The sequence below is a fragment of the Octopus bimaculoides genome, chromosome 2, assembly GCF_046866305.1.
Source record: "Octopus bimaculoides isolate indiv1 chromosome 2, ASM4686630v1, whole genome shotgun sequence".
Classification (NCBI taxonomy): Eukaryota; Metazoa; Mollusca; class Cephalopoda; order Octopoda; family Octopodidae; genus Octopus; species Octopus bimaculoides.
In genome coordinates this window covers 37,355,543-37,377,473 of record NC_142929.1, presented here as the reverse complement: position 1 = coordinate 37,377,473, position 21,931 = coordinate 37,355,543, and the positions used below count along the sequence as shown (strand labels likewise).

At 32.9% G+C, this 21,931-nt stretch overlaps 1 protein-coding gene across 13 annotated transcripts in view; it reads right to left on the bottom strand.

Annotated features, from left to right (window-relative positions):
* Window positions 1-21,931, bottom strand: part of LOC106873450 (dystrophin) — a 712,951-nt gene that overhangs the window by 431,901 nt on the left and 259,119 nt on the right. For all 13 annotated transcript variants that reach the window (XM_089343243.1, XM_089343268.1, XM_089343278.1 and 10 more), the window contains 2 exons: window positions 21,236-21,418; window positions 2,467-2,622 (listed from right to left, as the gene is read on the bottom strand). In XM_089343243.1, coding sequence (XP_089199369.1) covers window positions 2,467-2,622; window positions 21,236-21,418 — 339 coding nt within the window. The remainder of the gene's footprint in view (window positions 1-2,466; window positions 2,623-21,235; window positions 21,419-21,931) is intronic.

Sequence of the window (21,931 nt, the reverse complement as noted above, 5' to 3'; positions counted from 1 at the left end):
TCATCATCGTTTAACGTCCGTTTTCTATGCTGGCATGGGTTGGACGGTTCGACTGGGGTCTGGGAAGCCAGGAGGCTGCACCGCGCTCCAGTCTGATCTGGCAAGGTTTCTACAGCTGGATGCCCTTCCTAACGCCAACCACTCCGACAATGTAGTGGGTGCTTTTTACGTGCCACCAGCACAGGAGTCAGAGGAGATGGCATCGACCACTATTGGATGGTGTTTTTACATGCCACCAACATGGAAGCCAGTCAAGGCGGCACTGGCATTGGCCACGTTCGAATGGTGCTTTTTACATGCCACCGGCATGGGGGTCACAACTATAATTTCCATTTGATTGTAATTTGATTTGATTTTGATATTGATGTACTTAACTCAATAGGTCTCCTCAAGCACGGCATGTCGCCCTACGATCCAAGGTACTTTTGAGTGGGCTGGTTATGTGACACTGGTGTAGGTTACAGCTGTTAACTCACTTTATTTGCCATTGCCTCTGTGAGGCCCAATGTTCGAAGGTCATGCTTCACCACCTCATCCCATGTCTTCCTGAGTCTACCTCTACCCCAGATTCCTTCCACTGTTTGGGAGTGGCACTTCTTCACACAGCTCTCCTCGTCCATCTGCAGTACATGACCATACCAACACAAACATCTCACTTGCACACCACATCCGATGCTTCTTATGTCTAATATTTCTCTCAGGGCGCTTACACTCTGTTGTGTGTGCACACTGACATTACACATCCAGCGGATCATGCTAGCTTCGTTTCTTTCGAGCCTACGCATGTCTTCAGCAGTCACGGCCCATGTTTCACTGCTGTGAAGCATGGCAGTTTGCACACATGAATTTACATACACACAAATCTATATATATAAAATTATTTGTCTCTCAGTCTGTTTTCTATGCATTTTCGAATGGCTCGACCAAATCAACTCAAATTTTACAATGTAATAGTATCAGACCCCATGAGTGTCAACATGTAATTTTTTTTTTCATTTGGATTAAAACAATATAACTGTTATATATATACACATATATATACAAACTATGCCATTTTAATCCCAAGCAATGTCGGGTATCTCTGCCAGTTTATTTTAAATGAAATAAAAATTAGCTCAATCATGGCATGTAAACACACACATGTACACACTTTCACTGTCATGACATTTAACGGAAGAAAAATTTTTGATATTATCCACCTCATTTTTAATGTACTTTTAGAGCTGAGTTCACAGCATGTAGGTTCAATTGTATTACACCTAAGGTATACAATGAACTTAAAAGTTTTAAGAAGTTATGCCTTTATAACATCAAAATAGTAGATGTTTATTGAATTACACACTATCTTATAAACATTGAAGTAGCATTTTTGCAATGTACTACTGGAAATCAATCACTTATTTAATATTTAATATATATTCATAGTTTTAACATAGGTGAAAATTTCTTACCTTACCTACCCCAATGGTATGTCCTTGATATAGACACACACATAGATACATAGCTATGTATATATCTATCAATATCAATATCAATTTTTTTGTTGGCATGTACTGAAGAGGACTACCATATATGTACTGACTCCACTAAGTGTTTAACATCTCATTTGAAAAACATCATCTGTAGTTTCAATTGCACCTTTTTTTTTTCTTTTTTCCAGTAGCAGCATTTGGTGTATTTTCATTCAACATTTGTCCATTCACAGCACTGTAGTCTTTCACCCATACAATCACATACTCACCAAACAAAAGGTTGGTGAGAGTTGCTTCACATTGTGAATATTACAAATCCAGAAGATTATGGTTCTTGCATTTTTCTTCAACCTCCACATATCTTTCACATCAATAATCATGTCTCACTACCAACAAAACAATTACAGGTTTTATATAGTCTGTCTATTGCACAGATTGAGAGACCCTTTCAATACCAACAAATCCTACAACTCTATTTATTTCTTATTTGTATAATTCTAGTATTGTGGAATTGTTGTATAATTATTAGCTATATAATTGTTAATTAGTGTAATCCCTAAGTTAAAAATGCTGCATGTCTCATTTGATGTTTCAGAAACTTTCTGCATGCAAGTAAACAGTTCCTTCTTTACTGGTATGTTCAGGAATACATGTATGTTTTTAAAATGCTTAGGATTTAATTAATGATAACTGACACTTAGGAAATTCATTTCCATACATGTAGTAATTAAAAGTTAAGCCATACAAAACAGTAAGGCTACTATAAATTTGAACTTTCCATCTTGTTATATATATTTGAAAGCTTTTGCATGTTTTCATTTTGAAAAGCAATGTAAAACAAAGGTGACCTGGAATAACAGAATATTTTAACATGGTATAATATTAAAGTTTAAGGCATAAATCATAACATGAAGGAATAGGTAATTTTCCAGCATGGCTAAAACTATAATCCCTAAAACAGAGTTTAAGAAAACAAAATAAAAATATATCTTACTTTCATTTTATCTCTTTCTACAGTGGAAACCTTTTGTTCAGAAGATAAACGCTCATGATTTGAAATGACCATTTCTGCTTTATTCAGCCAATCTTTGACTTTCATCAGAGAAATTTCAAACTCTACAAATTTAACATCCAATTGAGCTTTTTCAGTCTGAAATGTATTAAAATTAAGAATAAGGTTAGAAAAAATATATCAGTGATTATAAAAAAAGCAATTCAAACTGTTTAATAGTATTTTTCAATACTAGATATAATTTTTAGCAGAATGAGGAACCTGTAGATAATCTTGATCATCTAATTTCTCTTTAAAACTCATGAAATATGCTCTTCTAATAGAATTTGTAACATATTGCTGCTGTGTTGCTGTTGCAAAGGATCCACAAATATAATAGAAGATATCACTTCCTATGCCCACCTATACTAGCCATATTAGATTATATGTTTACCTTTTAATGACAATCAACCTAGAAATACAATATAAAACCTAGTTTTTTTGTTGGGCCTACGTACTTGAAGATGTCATCAACTCATACTGAATTAAATAAGAAACAGTATTGAATACAAACTAGCCTGGGAAAACTTCTAAACAAAGATGCATTTTTAACAGTTCTACCTTTCCCACAACCTTTCAAAGTTCACAGGCTATTCTACATAAGGTGCACATACACTTTCCAATGTTTCTTGAGTAATAAAAATTGTCAGTTAATATTCTCAGCATCTTAACTTATCATCCTGTTTGACACTAATTCATACAATACCATAACTGTCTGTCAGTTCTATACTACAGGGTGTTCTCTCTGCAGTAGATGTTTTTTCATCTTGACTCTCCAAGATGTATTTCAAAACATGTGTAGAGTCAACTTATGTATTGAAAATGAAGGACGACACTTTCAACACATCTTATAAAGTTTTTTAATATCTTGCAAAGTCTAAGATATTCTTTTGCAGTCTTATACCATCATATAGATATTTATTTTGCAATAAAATACTTACTGCAGAGAGACTCTTTGAACACCCTGTACATGAAGCCACATGAATTAATCTACCTTTGTTTACATTTTAGTTTTTAAAGGAAGTTATAAACCCTCTAATCTAAGGGAGAAAACTTTAATACCTTCCACTCATTTATTTACATATTTACATTCAGCAATATTCATTATTTACGTTCATACCATTGTTGCTGCATTTTAAAGATATTTTCTATATTATTTGTTTTTTTTTAATGAAAACTTTCTTCGAAAATGTTCACCAATCAATCTTTGTGTGACAACATATTAGATAACTTTATTAATGACTTAATGGCAGCTAAGTTTTTGGATATGATAACCTGAAGAAAATATGCATTTCTTCCACGCACACACAATATCTGACTCTGATCTGTCCAATTTTTTATTAAGTTATCAAAAAATGGCTGGACATTGGAAAATTTTGCAAGTATTGTTGGTAAAAAAAAAAAAAATACTAATTTTCAATTTTATTTTTTAGTGTATTAGTTTTCTTTATTTAATTATTGCACAATTTTATTACATTGAAGTGTTATTCTCTAATTACTTCACTGTAATACAACAACTAGGTAGTTGTGGTATATAAGCTTCGTAAGAAACACTTGACTTTCATCTTAAAAAAAGTCTTGTAAATACTTCAATATTAAATGACTAGCACGGCTTGAAACAAAGAATTAATACTATTGGTAAATTTTCTAAACTGCTAAAAACAAGTAATTTCTCAACTCCTACATATGATGCTAATAAACTAAAGTTGATGTGTTAGTCAAAAACTGATGTCATATTTGGAAATCAACATCCAAAACTGAGTGTAAAACCACCTTCAACTCCCAAAAAGCAAAATTGTTATAGACCAGTGTAATATGAATGATTATCTTCATACTGTACTCAATCATTCTAAGTATGGCAAATAATAAAAAAATAAGCATCTTATATTTTTAAAACATATGAAAGGAAAAATGTATTTTAACATTTAGTGTAATTACCAAATCAGTCTGACTCTAATCATAAAAATAATCTGTCTATACATGTTTGCCTATATTTAAAGAAAGATATCTTCCTATCATCTGTATATCTACCTAAGCTGTTTGATTCCCTGTTTTATCTGATAGAATCTGCTAAATCTTTATTGACAAGTCTCTTGATGCTCTTACAAGATCATAGAAAGAAAAAAAAACTTTAGGCAATGTATTAAAAAACTCCTAATCTGCTGAAGCTACTGAAGTACTATAATTTTCCTTTTTTTAAGTTGTTTTTGTTTTAATCGTGAAATCGTTTATCACCATTGATACATTCAAGTGTAAGCCTTCTCATTCACCTGAAGAACTGATTCTCAACTGCAACCCTTACATGGCTGTTGAAAAGTTTTATCGAAGTAATATTGATGCTAAATCCTCAATTCAGTTCAGTTTGTTGCTCAAGAGAATTTTGCAAAATTGGTACATATGTAATTCTTTACTGAAAATTGATTGCTTTATATATAAATTTGCAAAGCATAAATTTATAATTTTTAAAGCTTAATCCTAATGCAATCACACAATTGGAATATCTTCTAATTACTTTCTTAATATGGTTGGCAGAATTGTTTGACAAGATAATATCTTCATATTCTGCAATAATTTACAGTTTATGGAAAGAATGAAGAAAAATGAGATGCTATTTCTAAGAAAGCAACATAAACGAATCCAGAGACCAAGTTTACAGCAACATAGTAGAGCTAATAATAATGATATTGATTTCTAACATGGACACAAAGCTTCAAATTTGAGTGAGCTAGTCAGTTAGACTGTCTACAGTAGTTGACTAGACATTTTTGTTTATCAGTCTTATATGTAAAGGTAGTGTTAACCTCTGTTGAATTAGAATCCAGAAATTAAAATATATAACTAAGTACCACACAGTCTTGTGTTCAATGGTCTACTGATTCTATCAAGCAATGACCTGAAAAACACACACACACACACAAGAAGTGTTGATTTTCTCTCTTCCATACACACGCAAGTATGTATCTGACTCATACACTGTTCACTTTCCAGACATTTGTACAATACTGCATATGCTTTATGTGCACTTTTGACAAGTTGTAGTGCACCTGAGCACTGTATACAATTATTTCATTATTATTATTATCATTATTATTATAACTATAGAACATAGCACTGTAAATGTGATGGGAACTAATAAAAGAACAGATGCAGCACAGAACTAACAAACTAAGTAGGTGGTGATACCAGTAAGTACAATATTGGAGCCTCTAAGCCAGTGGTTCCTAAACTTTTTCAGGCTGCCCCTACCCCCCACACCACCACAAACAGACCACTTTCTGCAGAAAATTCAAAACAACAGTATTTCACAAATAAAACTTCACCTAATTAACCCATTTTTTTTTTTGTTGTTTTTACATCCATCACCCACTTTTAGGCCACCCTATTATCACCTAACTTTTCTTCAACACCCACCAAGGTGGCAGTACTGCCCACTTTGGGAACCACTGCTGTAAGTGGTCATTTAACCTGCTAGAAATATCAACTGGTATTACACTCAAATTACCCTCTGCTATCTCAGAAAAATTAGGAGGGCTCATATTAAATGAAGTAGTGGTATGTAAGATTTTTTGCTCATAGGTCTGCTCAATCAAGATTTCTTAAAAGCTAAATAAAACAAAACTAATATTCTATGTTTTTCTTGTATTCATTATGCACAAAACACATTCTTTACAGTATCATCATGCAACTGCAATGAACAAGAACAAGGCAATAATATTTCAAGTATAATAGACAATACACACAAAATTACAAAGAAAAGCAAAACTTAGTGACCTAGGGAATTGAGGGGCACTTATTTGCTAACTAAATCACAATGCAATATGAATGCCAGAAGCTGTAACTTTCCAATAAAGTTGCTCCCAAAAAGAAGACTCACTTCTTTCACCTCTCATTGTTTAAAATGAAAATGAGATACGAGACCAAAAACAATATATCTAATATAGCCATACTATACCTCCCTTCAGCTAGTATATTAATTCTCTAAAACCCTTAGTTATTTCTCATTTTTTAGCTTTAAAAAGAAACTCAAATGAAATGTGAATATATGCAGCTGTTTAATGTACAAAAAAAAAGAAAAAAACTCAGAAATAGAACAGCTCATAAAAATTCATGTAGAAAAATAATACAACCCAACCACAGAAAAAAGCTAAGGTCATTGAAATCTCAGAAATAAGCAGAACTGACTACAAATGAAAAAGCCATACTATCACACACACACACACAAAAGAAAAGAAAAGAAAAGAGAGAAGCAAACTCCTTAGAAATAACCAGTCCAATACTCAGTTACAACAAAAGTATACTTTTGCCCCTCTTATAACAAGAAACCTTAACAATATCCTGCATAATGATAATATAAGCAAAATCAACAAAATAAAAAAAAACTGACTGTAACAAAATTCATCAATATTGATCAACAGAAATATCTCCTCAAATGATGAATAAATCCTCTATGCAGTCACTTGCTTTGCTAAAAATAGCAACCAAATCTTCATCCAATCACGACCTGCTATTTTAAGAAAGAAATAGCTATTTGATAAAGTTTTCTCTAAAGTACAATATGTCTGGGAAAAAATGGATGGGATGGTCATGGTTGGAATGCTTTTGATATGCTTGATCAGGTCTAACATAGAGATAAAAAACAAATAAACAAAAACCTCCACAAAATAATTGTCAAATACAATCAGATCCTTCAAAAGATTTTCCTCAAGCAAATCCACAATAATGTAATTTACTCAGTAGCCATAGTAGTGATGAAGAAAGAAAAATACACAACACATATTTGACAAAAGAAAGAAAAAAAACTATCAATAATGAACAATATTAAGAAAAGAGATGCCTGAAGTGAAAGAAAAATTGAAATAACTGATCCTAGCAAATAAATGCTGTATAAGATACTTTGAAAAATAAGATGCTCTTCTATCAGAATGACCAATTTCAGACAAATTCCAGACATTAAAAGACTAATAACAACCACATTTGAAGATACAACTAACAAAAAATACTATTCTGCTTAAGAGAGCACATGGAACTAAAATATACAATGAAGATATACAACAAATAAGAAAATAAAGATAAAAAAGAAATAAATGCCACAATTGTGACTCAGTATGATTAGTGATGAATTTACCAACTGAAAATCTCTAGCAATTGAAAAGTTCCTAGGATTGATGAAGTCCTGAATTTCTGGTTAAAGAGCTTAATCAGCATACAAGAAATAAAGAGATCAAAATTTAATTTTAATCTCCTTATTTCCAATGGGTGCAATATTAATTTCCACAATAGAAAGAAAAACAATATCTACATTTGTAGATCATGTAATGTATATTATTTACAAGTTACATGTACATCTGTTTAACATATGTAATAATACATATGAAAAAATGTACAATGTATGAAACTACACACATCTCAGAAATGATATATGGAATTACAAAATGGATGTAAATTCTATCAGACTATTATCTGTCAAACTTTCTACTTGATCAGATAATGTTTGTCTTAGTCATGTTTTGAGAGAGTGAGAAGGGAGGGGGTGAGAGAGAGAGAGAGAGAGAGAGAGAGAGAGTATACATTTAAATAATTAGCATATCTTGAAACTCTGAAGATTAAATAGTTTGAAAATATAAAGAAATAATGATTGAAAAAGAATTTGAAAATTATGACATTTTCAATGACAAACAGTTCATATTCCTTGAATTAACTTTAAAAAAAAATAACAGGGAAATAAAGAAATTATTCAGAATTATTACAAAAATAAGAAAAATTAAATTAACTTTTGTAATTAAACACTAAAAAAAAAACTGTTAATTTATAACATTAATTCAGAATAAGTTATACAACATTGTTTCTAAATATTTATCAGAATATGAAAACAAAATTTTCCATATAAAATTTTTTATTAGTATTTCTATTTTTAAGGAAAAGAAAACATTTCTAATGTAAAATAAAGTAATATGTCTTCTGTTTTGTATTTTAGTTTGCATTTGTCAAATTAAATACAATATTCAAACATGATGAAATTGCTGAAGGCTTAATTTAATAACAGAACAGCAATTTTATTAAAATTTAACAAACCTACAACAAAGTAGATAAAATGATTTTAAAAGGCAACATGGTATTATTGCCAAAACTCTATTCTGTCTTATTATTAAATTATATTCACAACCATTAGCCCATTTGTAGCATTCTGCCTGCACCCATAGTAATACACATGATGTCAAGTTGAGCTTCAAACAATTATAGTTCTTGGCAATGGCTAAAAGCATGTAAATGCTTTCATAGAATAGTTTTGTGATTATTTATGAAGAAAGAAGACATCAAGACAAGAATAGACTAGGATGAAATGAAGTAGTCATGAAACAAGACCCAAAAAATTTGAGAGGGAATTGGAAGTAAAAGAAAACCAAAGGATGTTGGAGGATTTAAGTAACCAATAAATTTTTAATTTATAATTATAAAATTATTATTTTGCATGACTTCCTCTAAAAATAAAGTGCACTAGTTAGGAAACTCAATTTGTAGAAAATTTATGGTATAGAATTCCAAAATTTGTGGAAGTTTAGCATGCAACTAAAACATGAATTTGAGGTGGTGACAGGAGTGAGAATTAACCATGACCATTCACAATTGTGCTGTAATTACAATATAATGTTACATGGGTTGTCACTGTTACATTCAGGCTCTAGTATTATATTTCTTATGAGGCTATGAGGTTTGAAAAAGGAACAGAGAAATGGTTATGTTTAAGACGATTTCACTGATATTTTTGTATGGCCTGGCATTTCTCAGTATGAGAACCACAGTGAGTGGAATTTACTATGTTTTGGGGGATTTTCATAGTACACTCATCTAATCTGCCTTAAGTTATTTCAACCTCAAGGTTCTATGACAAAATTGTTATCACAGTTATGGACCGTTTTCTTAGATATTTCCCAAGTAATCTATTGCACCATACCTAAAAATGGTTGGCCACACCTCCAGTGAGACTGACACTGAGGGTCACATCATTCTCTTGTATACATAGTTTAAAATTAAATATGAATATACCACTTAATGCATTGTTTATACTAGTATAAACAATATTTAACCATATTTGTAATTTGACTGAGGTTTTTGAGAGTTTAGACAGGTTTATTCCATTAAACCAATGCTTACTGGGATCTTATTTATGGCCAAGATAATGGTAAATGAACTACTTCATTTGAATCTGATGGAGCAAAATCTTTTAAAATCATGTTTGGCAATGTCATCATTAATACACATGAGGTTTAAGAGAACCCTTAGTTCCTTGGTGTTGTCATCATACATTATCACATCAGTCTTGCAAATTACTTTCATGTATTTCTCAACAACAAAATCAATACTGAAAGGTGGATATCAATGCTTCCTACAACACTGTCTGTAAATTGCATGAATAGTAATATTCATTGATCCAACTAAAGAGGGGTTCAGCATTACCACAGGAATCTGCAAACACTCTAGAGGGTAAATGACTATCAAGATGAAACAACCTGTGTTGCAAAGGATGTTGGTACCACAAACAGGATTAGCTGGGGATCCAGCAACAGTATCAGAGATAGATCTATGATCCTTCCCAATCCCATAATGTGCAGGTATGATATGGTTGGTGTCTTGCAAGTTGTTTGTAGTTTAACTCTTTGGCTAAAAGGTGTGACATTATATTCTCATATGAGCATTGAGGAGCTTTATGGTCTTTATGAACTTTTGTGATATTAATATGCTATTACATAATTTGGATACAGTTTCGTAGAATGTCTGTAGGGAATAGGGATACTCCACCATGGTCAATTACACAACTAGTGCATATGCATTTTATGGCAGATTGACCATCTCCAAATTACAACAATATCTGCATCAAACTCTCTCAAACACAACTCACTTTGAACATTTAATTTTTCTAGTATAATTAACTAACATTCAAGGACATCTTGGTCTTCAAGATTTTGATAGATCATAAAAAGAAAGTAACTGGTAATACATGTATTCAAAAAAAGCAGATTAAACAAAAATGTATTTATAAAATTTCTATAAACCAGTTGCATTATTTGACAAGCCTAATACTTTTAAATCTAAGAGAAGTTGCAACCATAGCATAATAGCATTTTTTCTCAAAAAGAGAAAATTAATAATAAAAAAAAAAGAGCTACAAATGAAAGCAGGAATGCTAATACTTATAATCTTAACAGCTCATATTAGGTAATTAAAAAAAGTATTTTTTTGAGATTATGAAAAGTAAATATCATTTTGAAACTAACCCATCTGAGACCACTCTGGTTCTATGAAACAACCTTTCTGCTTTAAAGTGATCTTAATTAATACCTTCCATCAAATTTTATATTTATATTCCAAACAACAGCTTAATGCCAAAGTTATCTTACTAAACACCTCATTATTTTCAATATTATTTGAAATAAAAGCACTGTATTTCAACAGTCAGGGTGGATTGTAAAGAATCAGTAGAATGCTGGGGGATTGCCTTGTAGGGTCTAGTTTCAGCATGTTTAGATTCAAGTTTCACTTAAGACAACTTTGACTTTCATCCTTCCAATGTTGATGTAATGAAGCAGTCAATTTAAATTATCTCCTTTCCAATATCCATGGCTTTTGTGCTAATGCTAGAATTATTAGGAACAAGTGCCATAGAGTCGAATCAACTACACTGTTTCAATCCCTGGTTTATGTGATTTCACTTTACTTTTATTTACACGGATAATACCCTTTGAAAAGTTACAAATATAACACTCTTATTTCCTTTTCTCTGAAGTACTTTATTTAACTTCATCAAGCAATTGCAAGTGATTTTTATTTTGTGCCTTATTTTATTCCTAACTTATTTTTCAGCTGGCGGAATTGTTAGAGTATCATAAAAAATTTTTTAATGTATTTGATCAGCCTCTTAACATTCCAAGTTCAAATTCTGCGAAGGTTAACCTTGCCTTTCATTTCTTCAGTATCAATAAAATAAAGTACCAGTCAAATACTGGGGTTGTCGGCATCAACTAACTCCTCTCTATAAAAATTACTGGTTTAAAACAGAAAACATTATCTCTAACCTATCTACTCTGATAATATTGTTTTAAAATTTAGGCACAAGGCCAGCAGAGGGGGGTAAGTTGATTACATCAACCCCAGTGCTCAAGAGGTACTTGTTTTATCAACCCTGAAAAGATGAAAGGCAAAGTCAACCTTGGCAGAATTTGAACTCTAAATGTAAGGACAAAATGTTGCTAGCCATTTTGTCCAGTGTGTTTAAGTATTCTGCCAGCTCACTGCCCTATATTTTGGTAATATTAAAAAATTCTTAAAATCTGTTTCCTTCTTTAGTTTTTCTTCTATTTTCTACTGAAAAGTTTTAACCCAATGGCTCCATGGCATTTTACTTCAGTGACAGAATTACAAATTATGTTGTTCTGAATATCATTCTGACGTTATTTTCTTTAAAAATTTTCTTATTTTGCAATAAAATTAAGTATTAATAAATTTAAGTTTTATCTCTACAGTAGATGCAAATTCTAGACCAGTATTGGGCCAAATGCAATCTGTGAGACTTTCTGAATAATACATCAACAAAAATTACCTTGAATATTTTTTTTTAATAGTGAGGCCCACCTGATTATGCGTCATGTCTCATATGGCCTGCTTTTCAAAAAAGAAGTTGCCCATGCCTTTTCTAGACAATGCATTTTTGAAGTGTCATTTTCTACTATGGTCTACTAGAGTACTGTGATTATGGTGTTATCTTTATTGTCTTTTTTCCTTACAGACATTCTAGATTGAGAGGTAAAAGTTTGGAGTTTGCATCTAGACAAAGAAAGTGGAGGTGTAGAAAGGCTTAAATGTAATTCTCCAATGTTTTAAAGGGAAGATATATCTTTAATTTTATGTATTTATATAAGTCACAGTACTGAATCTTTTTAACAAGCCTACAATAATTTATTGTAGGCTGGAAAATAACTAAATAAACTATATTATTTACTTGTACCAAGTTTTCTGCTGTAAGAAGGACAGAAAGCAAAGATTTATAAGGAACTTATATATAAAGCATAAGATTTATAAAGAATTTATTGTGTGATTTCATCATCAAGCTTATTATACATACAAATATAAATTTATTATCTAGAAACATTCCTTTCTTGAGTAAATGCCTTTTTCAGAAGCTGAGAAAATTTGGCAACTATAAGTAAGATACTGTAATGCACTCAGTCTTCTTTATGGCACTTACCAATTACATGGCTTGTACAAACTGTAATTTATTTATAGTAATAAATTTTCACATTAGCAGTTTATTACAATATTACTAAAATATTGAGAAAAGAGTTCTATGTCTACTTCAAATACCATAGTCTGATAAAAAAAAAATTGATTCACCTCTTTTTCATTCAGATCTGATTTAAATTCAGATTAAAATAATCATAATATATTTAAATGAATTGACCTAAATATGAGAAACATATCAGGTTTGGATTAATTGTGAAGGAAAATTACATTAAAATATTCCATTATTTAAGTTTGATTTCATTTCATTTGTCTTCCTACACTATTCAGAAAGAACAAGTGTAGAAAAAAAAAATCAAGAAACTCTTCTTAAAGGAAAGATTTGTATTCACTAACAAATGTTATATACAATCATAGTGAAAAATACTTTAGGGGGAAAAAATGGGCAGTGGGATGTAAAAGTTAATGAGAGCTGACTAGTCTATAAGCCCATATAAAATGGCAACAACATAGTATATTCTTTTGCTAACCATTATACTATAGGTGCATCCTATAGTTGATATTTATTTTGTCTTCGCTTCTCTCTTTTTATAAATCCACCTCATCCAACCAAGTCAGGTTTGAACAATTAATCATATAAAAGTATAGTTCAGTTCTTCTCAGCCTCATTCAGAATCAAATGCTAATCAGTTTTGATTAGTGTAAAATGTTAAATTTACATCAATGTCTTTTTATTTAAAAAAAAAAGGGTTCAATAACAACAGGAATTCAATCAGTTGCCATTGATTTAAATGCAGTTGAATAGTTATCATTACAGACAAAATTTTCATTATATCTAAAAATAAATCCAGAATAATTTCCTAAATATTTATTGGAGAAAAATAGTGGAAATTAATCAGCTTAACCCTTTTGATGCAAATGTGTTTGAGAATGTCTGATTTTATAATTCAAAACAATCTAATTTTGAAATGTTTGTAAATATGTAAGAAACTATCATGATAGCACAACCGTGGCTGAGTGTTTAAGAGACTTGCTTCCCAGCCATGAAGTAATGGCTTCAGTCCCACTGCACAGCATCTTGGGCAAGTGTCTTCTACTATAGCATTGGGAGTAGATTTGGAAGACACAAATTGAAAGAAGCTTGTCATGTATGTGTATTTGTCCCACCACTGCTTCACAATTAGTGTTGGTTTGTTTATGTCTCCATAATTTAACGGTTTGCCAAAAAGAGACCTATAGAATAAGTACCAGACATTTAAAAAATAAGTACTAGAATTGATTTGTTTCACTAAACCTTTTATGGCAATGCCTTAGCATGGCTGCAGTCCTATGACTGAAACATACAAGATATGCTCCAAACACCAAATCCTAGATTATTTTTCAAATTAATTAAAACACATTGACAGTGTATGTCATTAGAAATACGGCAAGGAAGGGTTAAATTATTTTTCATCATCACTATCATTATTGAAAATTAGTTTCTCCATTCTGGATAAATTACATAGGTCTACAATATTTCAGAATATTTCTATTTTAATCCTAATTCTCACATATCTGCTTTTCTTTTCCTTTAAAAAAAAATTTTTTTACAGCAATGCATGCACATCTATTTGTTGAAAGAAAGAGATAGCAATATCATAACTATGTTTTAAACACAGAGATGCAGCCCTTATTAAAATGCTTAACAGAAAATTGCAAAAAATAAAACTATAATCCTTTTCTCTTCTTTCGTGTTTAATTTCCTTCCAACCCTATATTAATAGATACATTCTGCATGTCATGAATTATTAGCAAAGAATATTTTCATACTATATTGTATTAAGAACATTCACTTCAAAAATTCATTAAAAAAGTATTCTTTATAGAAAGAAATATGACAATCAAAGACATGAGATCATTTAAATGATCAAGTAAAACAGTAAAACATTTCTTATGATATTACAGGTACTTTAAGAAATAATACTACAATTAGGCTATAGGTGATATAGTATTTTAAAGAAAACACTTTATGCGCTATGTTCTACATAGTACATGACTGACTGCTTAAAAAGATTTGCTCCAAGTCAATAACAACCTTTAAAACTAGATGAAGCTAAGTCACAAAACAGACAGAATTATATAAAAAGAACATTTAGGTTAACAAGCATTACTTTCTAGAGGAATACTGGAAGTCTATAAATTCCACAAGAATTAGCTTCAATATTCAAGGAAATAACAATAACAGCATAAAGATTTTAAAAAAACTAAGTTCTACCATTTCAATGCATATTCTATTCTACCACTTTCAAAGTGGCATAATAGACTTGTGTTAGTGGTTCCTAATAGAAAAAAAAGTATTTGTCTAATTAGTCTTTTATGATTGTGAAGCCAAAACTGGTTACAGCAATGTAGAGAATCTTGGCAACATTTCATGACTTTGTTCTCTAATGAGAATCTCTTTGCAAGAGGACATCATTAGCTAGTGGGTTCACTGTAGTTAAATTACCTAGCTGTGGCCACTTAGAAAAAATACTTGCTACTGAGTTTGATGTAACCTGAAGTTATAATTAAGATTTTAGCTCTGGATATAATTCTTTTTAAAGAAATATGCAAAACAATATAAATAAAATAATATTACATGAGTGTGTGTGTGTAACATGACATACTCACACACATATGTAGAGGCATTTTTAGGAGATAAAAGAAATAAAAAATATTATTTAAATTCCGTAAAAATATCTGAAGCTTAACAAACAAAAAGATGTATATGAAATCAGCTCTTTTTCTTTCCATCCTAAAGTGCAGGCCAATAGATTTGACTCAATCATCTTACAAGGTTTTCAATTAATACAATATGATTATGATGTAACTTAAGGTGTTTTGTTTCAAGTTCTTCGCAATTTAGGAGTCCTTTTTTTAAAAAAAAAAAGAAGCAAAATATCAATAATCATTTGTAACTTCTGAAGTTCCTTCCATGCATGCACTACACCAGTCAATAGATTACAACACATTCTATATTGGTGAGCTGCCTACTAGATATAAGATGTATCTTAAAAAACCAGATAAGTTATAAAATACTGCTTAAACATCAAACAAGAACAAAAAAAAAGTCAAGATAATATGAAAATGATAGAAGATACTAAAATTCATTAAAAATTCTAAACAACAAGTAGTGAAAAATGATAAATGCTATCCAATTCACAAAACGAATCCAACTCTCAATAGAATGCAATAGGCAAGGTATGGCAGCTGAAAAATTACAACTGCTATTGACTCATTCATGATTGTGGGAACATTGTTCAGATGAAATGTGATGTCACATCACACCAGCCATGACTGATGGTAAGTTTACATTCAAAATACTCATCACTGGCATGATGTAGAAAACAGAACACTAATCTTCAAAATGAGTGCTGAATACTTGAAGGATCTTTTTAAACAAAGCATTGCATACTGTATGTATACACTGGATGAACAGTACAATTAAATGTAAAATTCACATAAGGCATGGAAGAGGAGTAATGGCTAACTGTTAAAACTGTGTTCTAGTTATACACTCAATACAACATACCTCTAGTTGTGTGTGCATGCACACACATGTATCTATGAAAAGGGCAGAATAGCTTTAAGAGCTTTAAAGACTTCCTTTGTTGGGTTTCTCAGTACAAGGCTGTAAAATGTGACTGTAAAATGTGGTTAGGTGTAGCATTAGGAGAGCTGTAAGCATTTTACTCCAACTGTACAATGTATGGAGGTGTAAAGACACTTAAAGTAAATTTTCATTCATTAACAATGACCAGCAATATTTAAATATTGTGAAGGATGCCAAAAGGTAAATACAATAATGTGGCTTAAATTGACTTTAAATCATAGCACATTAAATGTTTCATGAATTATTAAATCTCTTGTAAAATTTTATCAGAAAAATATGACAACTTCATAAAAAATCAAATACAAAAGTTTGTAGGAAATCTTAATTTTAAATCATGAATTTGCAGAATCTACAGAAAATCTCAATTTTAAATCATGAATTTTACATTACTTGTGAAACCTAAGAGATAATCTTTCTGAGCATTCAAAAAGAACTTTTATCTTTTCAATTATATCACATTCTTAGGAATATTACTGATTATTTTCTAATTTATAGATCAGTGACTAGTTGTCACTTTGAAAACTATATATTTCGAACGGGAATTTGGCAGCGCCACCTCTAGCCAAACAATTATTCTGTGCTGATGAAGGGAAATAACCTGGAAATTGCGATACACAGATATTGTTTTGAACCAGGTGGGGGTGCTAGATTCCCTTGTTTGAAAATGTAAGGACACAGATCACGTCATAGAGCCAGCTGGAGACGATGTGCCCTGGGGCTAAATTACAGCAACATTTGTCCTAAACCAGGACTGCCATGTTATGTTGGCAAACAATCTTTACTACAAAGTACTGTTGCTGAATGTCTCACATTGTGAGATTTAAAAATAGTAATTTTAGTTGAATAAGAGAAGTATGTATTATGAAATCACAAACATCAGTAAAATTTTTTATATTGTGGATACAAAATGAGTACAAATCCAAAAATCAATGTTCATATAAGTTTAATGAAGAACACCTACTTAGTAATATGATGATGATGATATATATACATATACATATATATATATATATATATATATATATACACACACACACACACATTATATATATACACACACACACAGATATATATATATAAATAATGTTCAGGAGTTAATTAGTTAGTAACAGAATGTACTCTTTTAAATGAGTGTTTCTAAAAAGTTTTTTTAAACTGTCACCCTCTTTTTTTTGTTCACTCTCTTTCAATGCCACTCATCCTCTGCTTTGTTTAGCAAAATCAAATATGCTACAAAAAGTTACTGCCAACAGATTGATTGCCATTAAAAGACTTAGGCATAAGACATTTCATCAATATATATTACCATACAATTCAGACACAATGGAAACTGAAAACATTTTATGAAAATTAGGGCAATTAAAAGACGCATGTATTGCCTCCTCTATGATCCCCTCTGTTTCCATTACCCGATGCTCAAAATATCTGGCAGTGTTGGCTATAGCCTAGTCACCCGTATTACGAACCAGGTGATACACGAAGGAGTCATACCCTATGACTGGTGTAGCAGCATCATAGTCAACTGCTACAAAGGTAAAGGGGACGCTTTAGATACAAATAATTACAGAGGCATCAAGCTGTTAGATCAGGTTATGAAAGTTACAGAGAGGGTCATAGCCCAACTAATTAGGGAGCGAATCAATTTAGATGAGATGCAGTTTGGGTTCGTGCCAGGTAAAAGCACTACTGATGCCTTATTTCTAGTGAGACAGTTGCAAGAGAAATACCTAGCTAAGGATAAACCTCTGTACCTGGCTTTCGTTGACATGGAGAAAGCCTTTGACAGGGTCCCCCGATCCCTTATCTGGTGGTCAATGAGGAAACTTGGGATAGAAGAATGGCTAGTGAGAGCTGTGCGAGCCATGTACAGAGATGCTGCCAGTAAGGTGAGGGTTGGAAATGAGTACAGCAATGAATTCCGGGTAGAGGTAGGGGTCCACCAAGGTTCCGTCCTCAGCCCCCTATTATTTACCATAGTCCTCCAGGCAATCACAGAGGAGTTCAAGACAGGTTGCCCCTGGGAGCTCCTCTATGCTGATGACCTTGCCCTAATTGCGGAGTCACTATCAGAACTAGAGGAGAAGTTTCAGGTGTGGAAGCAAGGTCTAGAATTGAAGGGCCTTAGAGTCAACCTAGCTAAAACCAAAATCCTAATAAGTAGGAAGGTAGATAAAACACAAACCCCTTCAGGTAGATGGCCCTGCTCAGTATGTAGAAAAGGAGTAGGTAGTAACTCTATAAGATGTACCCGGTGCAAGCTATGGACACATAAGAGGTGCAGCAACATCAAAGGCAGGTTAACTAGCAAGTTAGTTTTTGTTTGTGGCAGATGTTCAGGTGCAATAAAGACTGCAAACAAACAGGAAACAACTTCTATCTCATTCCAGGGTGAAAAACTAGAGGTAGTCGATAGCTTCCGCTATCTGGGCGACCAAGTTAGTAGTGGGGGTGGGTGCGCTGAAAGTGTAGCTGCTAGAATAAGAATAGCCTGGGCAAAGTTTAGAGAGCTCTTACCCCTGCTGGCGACAAAGGGACTCTCACTCAGAGTAAAAGGCAGACTGTATGACGCATGCGTACGAACAACCATGCTACATGGCAGTGAAACATGGGCTGTAACTGCTGAGGACATACGTAAGCTCGCAAGGAATGAAGCCAGTATGCTCCGTTGGATGTGTAATGTCAATGTGAATACCCGTCAGAGTGTAAGTATCTTGAGAGAAAAGCTGAACATTAGAAGCATCAGTTGTGGCGTGCAAGAGAGACAATTGCGCTGGTATGGACATGTGGTGAGAATGGAGGAGGATAGCTGCGTGAAAAAGTGCCACACCCTAACAGTTGAGGGAACCCGTGGAAGAGGTAGGCCCAGGAAGACCTGGGCTGAGGTGGTGAGGCAAGACCTTCGTACATTGGGCCTCACCGAGGCGATGACTACGGACCGAGACCTTTGGAAATAGGCTGTGCGTGAGAAGACCCGGCAAGCCAAGTAAGATCGTTGCCAGTGCCCCTGGACTGGTTCTTGTGCGGGTGGCACATGAGATGCACCATTTTGAGCGTGGCCGTTGCCAGTACCGCCTGACTGGCTCCTGTAGGATTTTCGAGCGAGATCGTTGCCAGTGCCCCTGGACTGGCTTGTGCGGGTGGCACATAAAAGACACCATTTCGAGCGTGGCCGTTTTCGTGCGGGTGACACGTAAAAGCACCCACTACACTCTCTGAGTGGTTGGCGTTAGGAAGGGCATCCAGCTGTAGAAACTCTGCCAAATCAGACTGGAGCCTGGTGTTGCCATCCGGTTTCACCAGTCCTCAGTCAAATCGTCCAACCCATGCTAGCATGGAAAGCGGACGTTAAACGATGATGATGATACACACTAAATTTCTGTAAGCAGATGAATATCATCAGCATCATTTTATGTTTGTTTTCAACACTGATATAGGTTGGATGGCTTATCAGCTTGATTCAGTTATTTTTCAGTTCCTAGACATAATTTAAAAAAAAATTACATCATAGGTCTTTCCTGAGCCAAAGGTTCATAAGGCCGGTTTCCTAGATTCTGTGGCATATCTATATTCCCCAACTGGATGGGATGCCAGTCCATTGCATGTTTACCCATTTTTTGTCAGCTGAGTGGAATGGAGCAATGTGAAATGAAGTGTCCTGCTCAAGAACACAATATCACGGGATCATAATCATACAATCACAAGTACAACCCCCATACTACAAAGTCACATGCCTCCTACAGAGATTAGAGGGCAACAAATCACATGCTCCATTCTTTTTGTATGTTTTCTATGGCTGGATTCTCTTCCTAAAATCAAGCATTTCACAAAGTGTACCTGGTGTATTTTATAGTGACACAAGCAAGAGAAAGGGGGAGAGAACATTGCCTTGATTTCTTCAAACTAGTGTTCTTTCTCCCCACTGCATCCATTTTCTTGAGGCAAGGAAGACTGATAGGGTAAATAGAGGAGAAAGAGTGGAAGCTAAGGTGAGAGAAGAGAAAATAAAGTGAAACAATACAATAAGTTGCCTTAGTCCTTGTAAGATTAAAGAGTATTCTTTGTAGTCTCAGATTATTTAAAGTGACAAAGAGTGTGAAAATTAGAAAGGGAGTAATCACTACAAGGGTGAAAAAGACTATGGTATGAGAATGATGGAAGAAATAGTGTTAAGATGGTAGAAGTAGAGAGATAGGAGACAGTGATAGATACATATTGGCAGTTGATAGGAGGTTAAATAGAAAATAATGTGATGAGATAGCAATAAAAATGTCATGTTAGGAGGTTAAATAAAAATAGTCTGGTAGGATAGCATTTAAAGATGTGTCATGGTAGAAGAGTGCAAGTGACGGAGGCAAGAAAGATAGATGATAAAGGGAGTGGTTGATGTCAACTAGAAATCATATGAGGAGAGAGAATGATAGTGGTAGAGAGTAATGACAGAGGGTAATGAATACAGACTGATTTAATCTTTGTAATAAAAGTATAGTGTTGAAAGGGAGGCAGAATGATAGAAGGGTGATAATGGAAAAGAGGTATGGCGACAATGGATTATGGTGGAGGGATCAAATACGGACTGACAACATGCCTTCCTCATTACACAGGTGGAATGTTACAGTGAATAGGAAAGAGGATGATAGAGAAGAGGATAAAGAATAGGTCAGTAGGTGGAAACTTAACAAGAGAATTCTGAGTGAGCCACCAAATGATGTATTACACATCCCTCAACCCCCATCATCTCCACAGTTATTTTAATAAGCAATTTGTCATTCTTACATTGGAGGGTAGATCTTCCCTACCACCACATCGCCAAATGGAAGTAAAAAGAAATTATGAAAATCAAGAATTTACCTCATATTGTAATTTTTGTTTTGCTAAAATTTCTTCAAATTCATTCCATTGCTGTTTAAGTGCATTCACTTTTAATGTAGCATCTTCAAGCATACCGATATCTGCCATATTCTTCAGTTGATTAGTAATGTCCAAAATAGCAGATAAAGCTCCTTGTCGTTTCAACATTTCATCTTCTACAGTCTGAAGAAGAAAGCAAGTATATCATTAACCTATCAATTATAATAATAATTGCTTCTATGGTTATAGCTAAATTTGAAGATGTAACAGAATAACTGCATGGATCAACAACAAAATAATTTCACTTTCATTTAGAATTCTATGTAATTCCCTGGGTATTAAAATAAAACTTTTGTCTGTAGAGTAGAGGGAAATATTTTGTGAAGTGGAGTTTGTAAATGAATTAAAATTGAAATTGAACATAACTAATTCTCTAGTTGCTTCTCTTCAAATTTACAGATAGGGTTTATGCATGTGAATTTAACTTTGAAGAGGGATAAGCCCAGTTTGGCTGATCTGTCTATAACACTGAAAAAAGTAAGCAGTACACACTGATTTAACAGGTCATGAGGCATTACATTTCTAATTAATATAAATGGAAAATAATTTTAAATGATATTAAATTATTAAGCAAAATATCAAACTAAGTTAGAAACTCTGTTGATGATAGAGGCTTAACTTGCAATTATATTGATG